Genomic DNA, 15,552 nt, shown 5'->3' on the forward strand with positions numbered 1-15,552 from the left:
GAAAAGTGGTGAACTGGCAACAGGGTCATGGGTGGCCAAGGCTCATTGATGCATGTGGGGAGCGAAGGCTGGACGAGCTGCTGTAGCTTAAATTGCTGAAAAAGTGAATGCTGGTTCTGATAGAAAGGTGTCAGATCACACAGTGCAACACAGTTTGTTGCGTATGGGGCTGTGTAGCCGCAGACCAGTCAGGGTGCCCATGCTGACCCCTGTCCACTGCCGAAATCGCCTACAATGGGCACGTGAGCATCAGAACTGGACCACGGAGCAATGGAAGAAGGTGGCCTGGTCTGATGAATCACAAGTTTAAGGTGTTGATTGGCCTCCAAATTCCCCAGATCTCAATCCAAATCGAGCATCTGTGGGATGTGCTGGACAAATAAGTCCGATCCATGGTGGCCCCACCTCGCAACTTACAGAACTTAAAGGATCTGCTGCTAACGTCTTGGTGCCAGATACCACAGCACACCTTCAGAGGTCTAGTGGAGTCCATGCCTCGACGGGTCAGGGCTGTTTTGGCGGCAAAAGGGGGACCTACACAATATTAGGCAGGTGGTCATAATGTTATGGCTGATCGGTGTAATTCAGCCGGTTATTGACATTTAGGTATTTAGACAGGTTAAACACAGTTTTGGGCATATGGGTGGGCACAGAAGCCAGCCGCGGAGGCAAGCAGCAGGAGACAAAGTGAAGGGAGTGGAGATACAGGACTGAAGATAGGAGGCACAATAGAAAGGGGCAGAGAGAAAGAGACAGATTGACGTGTAGAACACCCACCGAGAGGTGCAGTGTTGTGGTAGACAATTCTCAGGGATCTTTATGAGAAACGTCTGTAAAAGGTTCTTCGATCAATACGATATGAGCAACAAGGCCAACAAAGCCAGGCCAAATGGAGCCAAAGTTCAAAAAGAATCTCAAAGTCTCCTTAAAACCCAGGCGCACAGTCATATGATTCTGCTGCAGTTCAAGAACCCTGCCTGGGAATAGCTTTCAGGGCCGGCTCACAGAATACGTTGAGACAGTCTGATCTCTAGGGGACTAAATACTCTGTGATTTGTGAACCCAGTACAAGTACAGACAGAAAAATGCTCCATTGTGAATGCAACAAAAGAAAACCATTATTATTATTATTATTATTATCATTTGAAACATTCTTACCTTGCTTTTGTTTATTAGGTAGCAGCTTTAGAAAACAAATAATTAAATAAAATACAACATCTCAGTATTCAGCACACTTACATTCGGGTCATTTGAATGAACGGGGGCTTCCCTTCGAATCATGAATATCAACCACTCTCTTCTCCTGATGCCAGTCTGCTTGTGAGCGTTATGCAGCGAGACAGGCAGAGAGCTGCATGGACCGAGACAAGCGCTTGCCTCTCTTCCCTGCCGCCTCTGTGTCTCTGGTCTCCCGTAACTACCTTGCTCTTCCTCCGAGAGTCAGAGAGACAATTGCCCACATGGGACAGAGCTGGATTTTTTTTTTTTCCTTCTCTAGTCTTGCAAAGTTAAAGGATTGTTTCCAGTCTTTCAATTCCCAGCACCCCCACCCTCTATGCTGTCTCTGCCAAGAACGCCAACACAAGAGCTCTTATTCCTTCTGTTGTGCTTTTGTGCAATAACAATAACAGAAGAGAGGGCTTTCCGTGGAGTTTGTGCCAGCCTGGCTCTCTCTCACTCACTGGCACCAACAATGCTGGAGAAATACTACTACTACTACTATTACAACTACTGCTGCTACTACTGCAACAACAACTCCTCTTATTATTTTTGCTGGTGCTGCAATGGCTACTGCTGCTAGTCTGGCTGCACACAGACACAGAGAAACTGCAGGGATCCGAGATGAATCACACATTGATAGAGGCACAGATGCAACCCAAACAGTGTTGGACACCCTCTGTACACAACATTATGTGCAAACTTGTCCTTGTGTGCTGTGTACCGAGACGGCTGTGTTAGGGGGTTGCTGTGTAGTGTGAGTCAAGAGTGTGATTTTCTATGACGGTTCACACATCTCACTGTACAGAGCATGTATGGGGGCCCAGACCGCGGCTTATTCAGAGGCATTCAGACAGACCCACACACACACACACACACACACACACACACACACACACACACGATTAAATGGAGATGAGACACATGAACAGACATTAGTACATACACCCACATGCAGAAAAATGAATGGAATGAAGTTTCTCCAGGGAAAGTGGCCAAGCTTCACTGTATTTTTTGGTGGTTCCTTTAAGAAATGACCTGAGGACATTCTGAGATCAGTGAACAACTAGCAACTGGATGCATAAGCTTGCTGAAGAGTCTCTTCTGCTCTTTTAGCCTCCTTGTGTCTGTGTAAAAGCTACATTCATTGGGAAAACTACTCTAACTGAGAGGTATGTAATCTGCTTTAAAATCAGCGGTGCTCTGTGCTGCTCTTGTAAACAGATACAATGCTCGATGGAGTCCAGGCAGCACACTGCCACTGACAGCCAACTGATGGCCAATGCTGACCCAGCCAACCATTGAGTGTTATCGGGGGCCTAGTATTTAATCGGTAACACTTCCAATGCACGTTGCATTTATTAAGGGTATTAATACAGTGACAGTACCTGATGCATCCTCGTTTATAGTGTTAAACGCCTTGTGTAGGGAAACCTCATATAAGCTGTGTAAATGCATACTTCAGCATTAATAGCTTGCTTATTATGCATTTATAAAATGTCATTTGCAATCCCCGAACTGAAGACTTACCGCTTAATTAAACCCTGAAATGCTCCCCTGCCCTTGCTCTCTCTTCCCCTCTCCCTCCTGCTGTGCTGTCTTTTCAAATCAGATGCCAGGCAGAAGACCCTGCACTCAGACTGAGAGGCTGGTGTGGCCCCTCGAGGCTCTAGTTATTGTGGCCCTGAGAATAGCTCACTGACTTGTAGTCCTCACACAGTTTGCCTTCAGTCTGATTGCCCATGGACTTAGGGCCTGTCCTCACACTGGCAACCTGCCTGGTTGACCGGATTTCTTTGCCACCTGTGGCACCAATGCAGAGCCCCACCCCACTCCTCCATTCGGTTTTACAATGCATCTCATTCTTTTGCTATCCCATTGTCCGCAGCTTCTGCTTCATCTCATTACACACTCTTTTGTTATCCCCCCCCTCTTTCTTTCTTTCTTTCTTTCATTTTCATGTTAGAAAAATACGTGTGGGACACTGAGGCCAGAGGCAGTCGGTCTGTGAACTGTTATCAAATGTCCTATCAGTCGATCTGTGAACTGAGCCAAAACAGAATCTCTTAACCTATTTAACTTGAGGTATTTACATATTTTATTGATCTACACTATATCAATACAAAGTTGCTACCTATTTGTATACCTCCATCCATTTCCTTCCTCTAGTCTCCCCCCTTTCTGCCTCTCCTCCCTCACTCCTCCTTTCAGTCACTCAATTCCCTTCTCTCTCCCATCTAATTTTCTCTCTCTCCTATTCTGTCTTATGTTGGATATTGGCTGATATTTGCATTTTGCATCCTGTCGAGTTCACCATTTTACAATAAACAGCAGCAACATTCAAAATGAAGCAGAAAATAAATATATAAGTAAACTCTGTTGCTCTATTTCTTGCAATCTCGCCTCTCTCTCGGTCTCTCTCCATCATTTCCTTCTTCCTTTTGCTCTCTGTTCATTTGCTGCCAATCTCATTTAAGGAGCCTAACAAAGTGAACTTTTGAACCTGTGTCCTCCTACCCTTGCTTCTTACCTAAAGACATGTTATAAATAAACGGCTGTTCTAATCTGAAGTGACGAGATGAGTTACGGCCTGGCACCAGTACTGCCTTGCATTTGCAATCTTCTGGCACATTGCCACCCAGCACGCCCCAGACAGCCGACACACTGCCACCAGCACACTCACACTACAATCACATACACCTACACACTGACGAACACACACACGCACACACAAACACAATCATGTTGTGCCACTGTTGGCCACAAATCAGGAGGGGTGCAAGCCATGAACCAATCACTAAGCCCTGCCACCCAGTACAATGGGAAAACAAAAACAACAACAACAGGAGAGCCAAAAAAACCAGAAGTGTTCCAGAAAGTAATGATGCGATTAGGGTTGGGCTATTCTTAGGAGTCTAGCTTTCTTAGAAGTGGATATAAATAGCTGTGGTGTAAGAGGTAGTCCAGTTTAGACAGTCCTGAGTCGCTCCAATTCACCCATGGGAGCAAGCCCAGGGCTTAATATACAACCTGCCTTGAGACAGGATTATGGCACAGCTATTAATATTATTGAAAGCTTTTAATAGCCCTCTTTAATGGCTATTCTAACCAAGGAGTGTCCCAAGATTAAATGGCAGGGGAGTCATGGACAATTGACAGTTTTGGTTTCTTTTTGTTACATGTTGTTGTAAATCGTCACGTTGGCACAGCCCAGTGTTGTAGAAAAGCTGGTCCACCTTGTATGACGGGGTGTTGTTGAGTCAGTGTCCTGTTCGAAGCTTCTCCACCAGGTTCCCTCCAACATATGCTTCATAAAGGGCACCTTGGTGCCAACAAGCAAGCAGTCTCCAACTCAGACCACTGCAGCACTTCTCTGTGCCCCCCCCCTTCATTCGGCTGTGGGACATCTCCTTCTCAAAGTCATTTCTTGGGAAAAAATGTAGTCAGCACGTCAAATAACCACGGTAAACAGTAACAGCAGTAAATCACACACAATAGCAGTAAGGAATCTAGAAGGGAAAAAAAAAAAAATGCTGCTGACACAAAATACTCCTTTAATATACTGCCTGCCTTCAGACAGGATTAAAGTACGGGCACTGACGAGCTGTTACTGAGAGCTACCTGTTTTAAATAGAGCTCTTAATACCCCTTATTACCAAGGAAGTGCTGTGTCTCGACAAGCTCTGAAAATAACCTCTGTGTGTTGAACGATCCTCTGAAACAGAGCACTGTGTCAAACCCCTCATTAACACCCAGTAAGACTTTCTGGAACTGTCACTGGGGTCAGTCACAAATTCGGCACTAAACATAGAAGACCTTTGCCCACAATTACAACTGTTGCATCAGCGTTGGGCCAATGGTGATAATCATGCCAGCTGAGACTATGAGACTTCACTGCTGGCCACTACGTTTCATGGCTTTTGATCTCAGTTGGCTGTAAAAAGAAGGGCCAATGTCAGATCATTGTGTTTGCGTTTTCAAAAAGAACCACACAGCTTGGTCTGTTGTAACCTAGCAGTGACTTGCAAGAGTTTGCACAGTGTGAATATTACTGTAGGACACAATCAGGCGATCAGACAGTGGCGGATCAAACATCATTCCAATGAAAAGTGCGACACATTAGCGAAGTTTAAAGTACAGTTGACAGCATGCAAGTCAGCCTGCTTCAGTACGGCCAAATCCACAGAGAGAGGGAAAGAGAGGAGAGAAACATCTTATTTTATACTAATTACAGGCAGGTCTTCGATACTGCAACAGTTGAACCCAGAAGACAAACAAGGCATGGTCATTTTTTTCACCCTTGGGATGGAGGAGTGGACAGAGCATTGCCGTTGTCACCATGAAACATTCTTGAAACTGTGCTATGTCATAACCTGTGTGTGTGTGTGTGTAGTGTGTATAGTGTGTACGTTTGAGCTTGCTCCAGGCTCCAGGCAGACCCCTCTCTTGGAGTCAGCCTGGAATCCCCCGACAATGTTCTGGATATCCCAGTACATTCCACTGTAGCACTGACTGTACAAGCCTGCCTACCACACAACACACACAACACACACACACTCACTCTCTGAAATACTGCTCTGAACTCAGTAACACAGACACAGAGACCCATAATGCAAACTTTTCTATGGATAATAACAGATAATAGTAATTTTGATCTCACTGCTTCTATCATAACATTAAGTATTAATACTATTAATAACAGGGATTACTGCAACAGTGTTGTCTTAATCTTCTGGGTTATTATGAACTGATTTCATCCAAGTATATAAACAATGCCAGGCCATGTATTACTGCAGTCAAATCACATCATGTATTCCACCGTTTCTGGCAATAGTTGAGTCCACTGCATGTTTATAAACTGTCTGGCAGCTTTATTGGGATCAGTCTTTCTCGGGTTTACACACTGACTGCCCTGGTCACTTATTGATTGGGCAAAGCACATGAAGATGTTATTGTGCTGTTAGAGAAGCACAGTAGAACCAAACAGGCTCTCTGTGATTTGTGAACATAGACTATATTTACCAAAAGTAATGAGATGATCTAAAAGTAATGGATTATCCCAGAGGTCTTGTTCTGTGCAGAGGTTGTTTTTTTTTTTAGAAGGGCACCATGATTGCTAGGATGTACTGTGATATTTTTAACAAAGCGCTCCTGCCAGCACTGGTGGAATTTTTTATGGCTAGAGCATGTAACCAAACAATCACTCACTCAATGCGATGGCACACCAGATCTCCAAGCTGGGAGCATAACATAGTGATTTGAGGAGAATAGCCTAAAAAACATTTTATGGCCTCTTCAGAATGCTGACCTCAAGTCTAACAAAACACCAAACCGGAATCGCAGAAATGCAGAGAGCGACTTGCAATGGGAACTGCACTACAGGGGGACCACCACTGCATCCTTCTGGCCACCTAATGCAAGGACTGCAGCCATCATTAAGGCCAAGAAGGGACATGGACCTTGATAAATCCTCTGTGAACAATTGTTTCCAGGCATGTCTGAATACCACACACTGCATAGTCCCAATTGTGTCTTTACACTTGGTCCGTGCCCAGCCAGTGTATACAGAGATCCCAGTGTGCTGCATATTAAGCCCTGTGGAGGGGCACACATGGTATTGATAAGGCCATTTTTGAAACACAACTCAGCTCCCTGCAGTCTTGAGCCCAGCCCAAGGAACTCGGTGTGCTTCCCATTACGCACTCTACAGAGCCAGCCTCACATGGCGTGCCTCCCACTCGCCTGCAGCTCCCAACCACAGAGCATCGCACCTTGACCACACTCGCCTCGCTCACCGCCCCGCAGGTGTGAGGCTCAGCTCTAACTCTGACCACAGCCCAGCTAGTCCACTGTGGGGAAGTACGCCTGCCCTGGGAGCCCCTGTTGTCTGCACTGTACTGGCATAGATAGAGGCCGCACACACAGAGGGCACATATTTTACCCATATCATTAAATAATTGTCAATAGAGTGTGTGTGGCTATTTTATATTGGGATGCAGACAAACTTACTAGCCGTCTGGGCTGGTGGGGACGGGAACAGAACAGTGTACAAAATGAGCCCTGATACATCAGCCACCTTTTCCAATGCTAAACTTCTACCCATCATCCTTGAAGCCGGGGAGCTGCTAACAGAGCTGTCCGGCCTGCTGACAACAGTCACAGATGCCTGCAGTCGTCTTTCCAAGCCACAGGCTCTTCCTCAAAGGCTAACCCACTGCCGTCCCCAAGAGACCTCTGCAATTAAAGTGCTGAGAGACAACAAGCCCGCGGCAGCCCCAAACACTAAAGGGACTTTTTCCTTTTTTTTTTTTTGGAAAATCTTGCGGCTTCTAAATAATTAATGTTAGGGTGGGGAGACTGTGACAGTGCCAAAGGTACACCAAAACTCCTGTTCCAGACAAAGTCTCCCACTTCCGTATTAGTGTTGAAGGAGGACATAATTCATTCGCCCTTCATGGCGACCAGTGTGACACCAATAATTTTGGGATGCTCTGGTTTTTAAAGCTGGAAAAGGGATGGTCTTACTCTCTCATCAAAACCTGAAATACAGGCATACATAATCTAGCATTTCCATGCTCAAATTTCACTGCGTTCCCGAATCTGGCAAAACTCACCGACGGCAATTGTATTTTAATCCAGAACCACAAATTGGTTCAGCTGTTGACAGTGACAAAGACCATCTCAGTCACAGGCCCACTAGTGAAGCTTTAATCAAATACGTTCATTAAACCTCACTCTATGTTTAAATCCCACGCTGGCATGCAACAGCTACACACACACACACACACTCACACAATACAGGACACCTTTCTGTATCCTTTCACACTGCTGTTCGTCACACAGAAACAGCTGAGCCTTGATCAGTGTGTGCTGGAGGACAGACATACTCCACCCACACCCGCAACTCAGCCACAGAAGTACCTGTTCTGTGATAGTTGTGGATTCCCAGAGCCAGTTCCACTTTGCCCTGCCCTATTCTCCTATTTGACTAGACCATGGACTCCCAACTAAAGCAGAGACTTGGGACCCTGCCCTGTGACCATCATCAGAGAGTGGGACAACCTGGGCTGGAGTCTCCGACCTCCAAGCCTGCATGCTGTACTCCAGGAGGAACCTCGCTCAACACCCCTAGAGAGTCTGCTTCTGAAATACCTCCTCTTGGCAAAAAAAGGATGATAGTAGGAGCAGACATGCATTCAAATACATAAAGCTTCAGAGCCCTGAGCTATGCTTATTTGCTTCTCTGATGAACTTACTTGTGAGCATAATTAAGAATATATACATGTAATGTATATAATGTAAGCAGAATCCCTACAGATTCACGAAGGACACATAATAGGAGATGCAACAAGTACAAAACAGAAGAATGGGATAATGCAGATGGTATAAAGAAATCCGCTGAGACTGAAGCAACAATGAAACACGTACTGTACAGCATCAGTTACCTACAGAACACAGTGCAGCCAGCAGACGTGGTGCATCTATTCAGACAACAGAAGTGGAGAGGATGTCTGCTCACTTGCTTTATTTCTTTACAAAAGAGGCCTACAGTATGCTTTGTAACTAATTTCCATACAAGAGGCAGAGACAAGGCAGATAGACTATCCAATAATAGATTGTATATTGAGCTTGTAAATAAACCCAGGTAGCTGAATTATAACTCCTCAATTCAGAAGAAGAAATGAAGCGATGTAGTTTCATATTTTTTCACGGTCCCCTCATGCTTCAGCTCTGTGAAGCCAGTAACACACACACCCCACCCTCAGCCACACTCGGAAAATCATAAAAAAGAGAAAAAGTTGGCAGCGGCTCAAGCAGGGTTAATCGAGGCTACGAAACGAGACGGGCGGCGGGGCGCTGGAAACGGAGAAGCCCCGCACAGCCGAGCGGCTTCCCGCGACTGACCCCAGTCAAATGTCACCCCCGGTAGCGCCAGCTGCCCCCCGGCTGACCTGCCTGTCCCCGCAATGTTGAACCCGCATCCCCGACGTTTAAATAAGATCCTTTCATTGCTTTATTCGCAGCGTCACAATGGACAGGCTTCGCTTCCGCGCCGAAGTGGCTGAATTCCCAGCACTCTGTCTGCGATGTCGGTATCTGGACTATAGAGCCAAGCACCGCCTAAGAACCGCGTACCCCCTTGTGCCAATTATAATTGGGCATTGTTTCATTTTCACTGAGCCTTAATGGGAGAAAATAAAATGAACCAAGAAACCTACAGAGGATCTAAGAGCCCAGGAACAGACGAGTGTGGGACTATAAACCGGTGCTTGTCTGCGGGTTAGAAACAATGCGATACCTGCACCGTGCAGAACAGAAGAGCGATTCTATTGCATCAAACCAAATCACGATTCTACAATAAAAATACTATTCATTATTAATCCTAGTTTTAATCATTATAATGGGCTGTTCATAATATTCGTATTAATAGCCTATGACATGAACCTTACCTTCCACCCTGCCGAGCTGTTACTGTCGCCTTTATCTTTGAAATAAGGGACATAGCGGACCATCCAGTCGTAGATCTGTGACAGGGTGAGTCTCTTCTCCGGGGTGCTCTCGATGGCTCGGGTGATGAGATCCGCGTACGACTGGTTACCCCACGCGTTGCGCCGGGACGACTTGGCTTTGCGAAGCTGCCCGGCCACATCGAGCGCAGCTCCGGCCAGGCAGGGCAGCGCGGCGGCGGCGGGGTGCTTGTGTTCCGCCGGGGCGCCGCCGCTTCTCTCAGCCCTGCAGGCGGTAACGTTATCCGGCTCTCGCTTCACGGCGGACGAACAGAGGGCTCCATTTTCCTCCTCTCCTCCGGGGAAGTCGTCCGGGCACGGCAACGGCCAGGTGCAGGAGCGCGGCCGGCTTTGGGGCTCGAAATCCGGATCGATTTCAACCTGATGCGCTTCCAGTTCGTTCTCGTCCTCCATCATGAGCATCTATCCTCAATTATAGGGGATTTTTTTGATATATAATAGAGATACAAATAAATCCAAGTTGCGTTTTTGTGTGTTAATTCTCGGTTAATAACGAGACAGGTAGTGCAGGCTTGTGAGAGATGCTAGTCTGGTTAATAAAGAAACGGGCGAAGGCAATATTTCACAGGAGCCGGCAGCCGTGTGCGCGGACCATTCTGTCAGCAGCCTGCGGTATCAGAGCCAAACGTGCAGGGATAAGAGTAGGAGCAATAGTAATAATAGTCTCTCTCTCATTTCCATTAGTCTCAAGAAACCACGATAGGAGGGAAAGGGCAGAATTAAAAGGTTGTGTGCAGCCAATCCATCTCTCAGCTATGCCAAACGAGAGACACGAATCCAAGGCTGCATCAGTGAGTGGGGAGTTTTTTTTTCCCTCTCCCTCTCTCCTCCTAATCAAGCCGGTTGCAGCAACAGATGATCGCTATGACAGCGGGCTCAGCAATCAGCAGAGAATCTGGAAACGGACTAAAATCTGGGTAAAAAAAAAAAAAGTGAAAAGAAAAAAAAAAAAAAAAGGTTAAAAACTAAATGTATGTGGTGTGCGTCTGTTTGAAAGGTCTGTTTCCAATTTCGTCCTCAGATCTCAGTCCTCGCTGTGCATCTGTAACCGGCGACACACACGCAACTGATAATATCCCACTGCGAGGACAATTACTCTCTTAAAAAATCAGGTCGCATGAATCATTTATAAAGCAGACGAAATGAGCCACACAGCTCCGGTTCATTGTGGCTTCCTCTTCTCCCCCTCTCTCTCCCTTTGCGTTTTCGACTCCCAACCAACCATTCGTTGTTTTTTTAGTTTGTTTTTTAAATAAATGCATGCATTTTATTATAGTTGTTTTATGGCATTTTCTGCACCCCCTTTCCCCCTTGCGTTCACTCCGGCTTCGCAGTTGTAAGAGAATGACGCGCCGGGGTTATAGGGTTTAATAAAGCCTGCTATCAGATAATTGGGCGAAGCTTGAACAGAATCACTCCCCCTATAGAACAGGTTTTGCAGGGAAAGGAAAAAGGCGTACAGGCACAGCGATCGCCCCTCATCACAGAATAACGCGATGGGAAAGGGGACGGGAGGGGATACTGCTACTTATTTAGCTTGTCTCTTTATTTGTGTCCTAATGCAGAGGCAAACCTACCATTTAACGGAACTGTGGTCAAAACAGACTCCCACGTACAGCAGGTTGCGCCCTGACTCCCCTGCTAACACCAATATTTCAGCACTTTAACTGCAGGGTATGTGACGTCGGAGTCTATAATGTACTACCATTTATGAGCTAATATGCATGTGTGCATATGTTGCATTTAAAAGTATAAACGAAAGACAGGAGTTCTCTGCTGCTCCATTTCCTCTCCCCTTTTCTGCAATATTGCTGGTGATGGGTCCTTCAAGTGTTGCTCCCTGGCCACCTGTTGCTGAGCCTCGGTCGCTCCTGCTTTGCCTCCTTCAACCAGTTGCACTGTCCCGCTGCTGCTCGGGCTGCAAGGACGGGGAATTAGGTTCACATCTGACAGTGCCAAGGCCCGGGGATGCAGATCGCCGGCACGATTAGATAGATTTAGCGGAGATTACAGTAGTTTAGATAACCCAAGCTCCCGTCAATCCCGGATCAGTCACTCCGGCGAGGTGAAGGATGATCAGCGAGGTTGCGGAATAATACACGATCTTTATCCAGTGGTGTACATCGTGATCAGTAAAGGAGTCGGAGCACCGCTGGGAAAGTTTGTGTCGCAATTGTGCGGATGAGCGTGTCAGAGGCGCTGCAGCGCGACGCCCGTCTGTCTGCTCCCCGGCACCGGGCGGGTTTGTTGTGGATGTCACACTCAATCGCAGCCCGTGTTTGACCCACGTGTGCTACTCACTCAGGTTGCTACATTGACCGAGGGGATTCCGCCCACACCGCGCACCACAGCGCCGCCTCCTGATTGGGCTGGTCCTGACAGCCGGGCGGACCTTCCCCCGGTGCCTGCAGGTGATTGGCCGGCATTTGACACTGCGCTGCGTCCATTGGCTGGTGCTCCGGCAGGAGGGGCGGGGACCTTTGCCACGCAATTCGCTCTCATTGTTTTTTTGTTTTTTTCTCGTTTGGCGGAAAATCCCCCCAGTGGTGACGTCACTCATTTACTATTGACAGCTGGTTGTCAAGGGCAACCGTAACCTCAGATGCTCCGCCGTGGAGTTTTTTTTTTTTTTTCATCCTGACTAAACTAGTCTCGAGTCTTTCATAACATAAAACGTTACAAAAAAAAAAAAAGAAAGAAAAAAGAAAGACAGAGCGAGCGAGAGAAAATGTAGTAAATAAGAACAAACACGGGGGATAATTTGAAACACATGGGCCTGCGGCTTCAGAAAGTGGATTTTTAGGCACCGCAGTGAAGTTGTAACAAGAATGCGGCGTGACTCCCACTCGCAGGAATGAAAACACTGAGCTCTCGCCAGACGAGGCATTCGCCTTTTGTGAACCCCGTTTTCCCACTAGAAATGATCACCATGCAGAGCAGGTCAAAGCCAGGGATACAAAATGGAGACAAAATAAACAGCATAAACAAGAAAGGCGTTGGCTCACCCCATTGTCTACAAAAAAGTACTTTGGAGACACCCCAAGCCCATATCCCAGTAGTGTAAACACCCTTAAGTTTATTTGATTGTAAATATATATAAACCTTTTTAATAACGAGGAAGGTAGTGTTGCTTTCTATTTTTGGTAACATCTCTCTTGCGTGCAAACTCTCTTTTCAACATAAAACATACCCGGAAATTCCAAGTAATGTGCCAGGATAAAATAAAAATAATAGCAAACACTCTCAGTGTCGCCTTTAAAATGTTGGGTGGGTAGGTCACACTGAAACTTAATTAAACCCATTTGCAGGGAACATGATCTGATTTGTAGAACTAACCAACGAGATGAAATGCAGTTCACAGAATATGTATGATGTCCCAAAGCTTTTGGTAGGGCGAAACGGTCACCAGTGTTCCAGCAGGTGTCTGTAGCATAACCCTAGGTCAGAGTGGCTTCATAAATAATGTATCTGGCAGCCCATTTCTTTTTTTCACCCGTGAATTACACAGGAGCAGGGGTGTCATTTGGGAATAGCCAGAAGGGACAGAGCCGCCACCCAAAGTAACCAAGAAATAAATAGAAACTGTTTTGTTTGTGTTCCACCAAGCTTTTACTTAGGTTTCCAAATGGCCAACATAACGTTATGAACGGGGACTGATGACACCAAAACACACGTCTTTAGTGACAGTTTCTGAGGTCACCTTGCTCTTGTGTTTTGCATGCGTCTTCTTCCCCTAAACTTATTTACCTACACCTGTACCATCTGGCGCACCACACATGCATCTGTATTTGAGCCCTGCTTTTCTTTTTTTCTTCTTTTGCACCAGGCACAGGAGTGTGTTTACCATTTTAAGCAGCAGATGCCGAATGAAAACGGAGCAGGTGAGCGTACCTGTGCGTTGTGCTATTGGAGTGTGGTGGGTGGTGAAGAATGTGTCTGTTTGGGAATGACTCACAGTCTGCTTTCTGTCTTATACACACACACACACACACACACACATATCAGGGGCTTTCCCCTATTCCTGTTGTGGTACCTACCTGATCCCAGCCCCAGGATTAAAGGCTGGTGTTGACAAGAACTGCTGTGGCTCCAGGACTCTCATGGGACTCTACTGCAAACTCCCCGGAGCTCCTGCTGTTGTGCAACAGTGGGTGGGAACCGCCCCCACTGAAAGCAGAAAAATATACTGTATTACACACACAGAAACACACTGAGCGTGACACAGTGCCTCACATCCCCACACCCTAAATTTAAAACAAAACAAGATATCAGACCCCCATGTCCAAAGTGATACCATCTCTGACACCTCCTCCAAGAAACTGGATGCATCACTCGCACACATCGTGAGTTACACAACATGTGAAACACTCACACACGCACAGAGACAGACAGAGAGGATATGCCATGCACACTCTCACAGATACCAAGTGAGGTAATGCAATGTATATCACAAGACATAGGAGGTTGTGTGGCCCATCTTGGCTGTATGTTTGTTAAGCACCGGATTGTTTCAGGAATCTCAAAATGGATTGTAAGAGCTTTCCAATGCAGTTACAAGCCTCCAATGCCCTTTAGCAAACCACTGTCTGGTTCTACAATAAGAACTGTGAAAATATAGCACTGCTGGAAGGGTAAGAGATTTAATTCAGGCATTTTGAGACCAAGTCAGGAAAGAAAAAGCAGATGAGGAAAAGTATCCATTTTAAAAACCATCACCAGCAAGCTCTCCAGACAGGCTGGGTAAGCGTAAGGCAGCGCTGCCTGTCGCCAACGAGGCCCTGAGGGCGGGCTGTCTAACAGGCCTCATACCAGACATTCCACCGGCAGGAGTCAGTCAGCCCTGAGGCAGGCCGAAGCCACCAGTATTGCCCTACGTTGCAGCCAACGACAGCGCTGGATGAGGTTGAGTGCAATGCCAACACATGTCCTACCTGTGCAGCAGTCAGAAGTGCAAGGGAGAAAACTAAAGAAACCAAAATTAAACACTCTACAATGTTGGGTGCACTCACTACAGACTGAACAAGTGGTTCTCAGAGGGGGTTGGGAGATCAACAACATCAACCACCATTATTGTTTTGTAATTTTTTTTTTATTTCTAGCTCGGTACAGACTGGAGGACCAGATTTGGAAAGAGGAAGTGGATTGAGGGCTGAGAAGTGGAGGCACTTCTTCACAGAGAGAGAGTGGTGGATAAATGGTTTGCCAAGCCAAGCTGTGGATACAGATTCACTGGCTATTTTTATTTGAACTAGGTCCATGTTAGTCACACTGGTTTTTTTTTTGGTCATATGATACTATTTGTCATGCTATCCAGCAGTGAGAAGAGCAAGTGAAATGGTGTCTGTTTAGAATGCGATTTGCAAAATACAAGCTTTAGTCATCCATCTCTTTCCATCTCTGTATCCCTCTCTCAATGCTTTTTCCATCTCCCTGATCACACCATCTCTCTTCACTGCCCCCTTCCTTATTTTGTTCACTCTATATCCATTATATATATATATATCCATTATCACTCTCACTCCATCACTCCCTCATCCTTTCCTCCCCTGCCTGCCCTCAGTCTGTTTTACACACAGCCATACTTGGTATTGCTCTCCAGTGACCAGGAGGGGGGTGTGGAGGTTTGTGGGAGTAAAGAGAGCTGAATGTTTTGCCCCGAGGAGGCCAGTGTCTGTCCCAAGAATGCGTCTCCTCCTTGGGCTTGGGCTACAGCCCAAAGTAGACAAGCATTTGGGTTCATGATGGCACAGACAAGGAGGAATGCAATAATTCCTAGTACGGTATTGGGAACTCCAACAACAAGTAG

General features: G+C 46.4%; 1 protein-coding gene across 1 annotated transcript in view; it reads right to left on the reverse strand.

Annotated features, from left to right (window-relative positions):
• LOC136763411 (forkhead box protein O6) overlaps positions 1–12,143 on the reverse strand; it is a 32,248-nt gene extending 20,105 nt beyond the window's left edge. The window contains exon 1 of the mRNA XM_066717410.1: positions 9,669–12,143. Within this exon, the coding sequence (XP_066573507.1) occupies positions 9,669–10,148 (480 nt within the window). The 5' untranslated portion in view covers positions 10,149–12,143. The remainder of the gene's footprint in view (positions 1–9,668) is intronic.
• Positions 12,144–15,552: the final 3,409 nt, after the last annotated feature.

Source organism: Amia ocellicauda, chromosome 11 (genome assembly GCF_036373705.1).
Source record: "Amia ocellicauda isolate fAmiCal2 chromosome 11, fAmiCal2.hap1, whole genome shotgun sequence".
NCBI classification, from domain to species: Eukaryota; Metazoa; Chordata; class Actinopteri; order Amiiformes; family Amiidae; genus Amia; species Amia ocellicauda.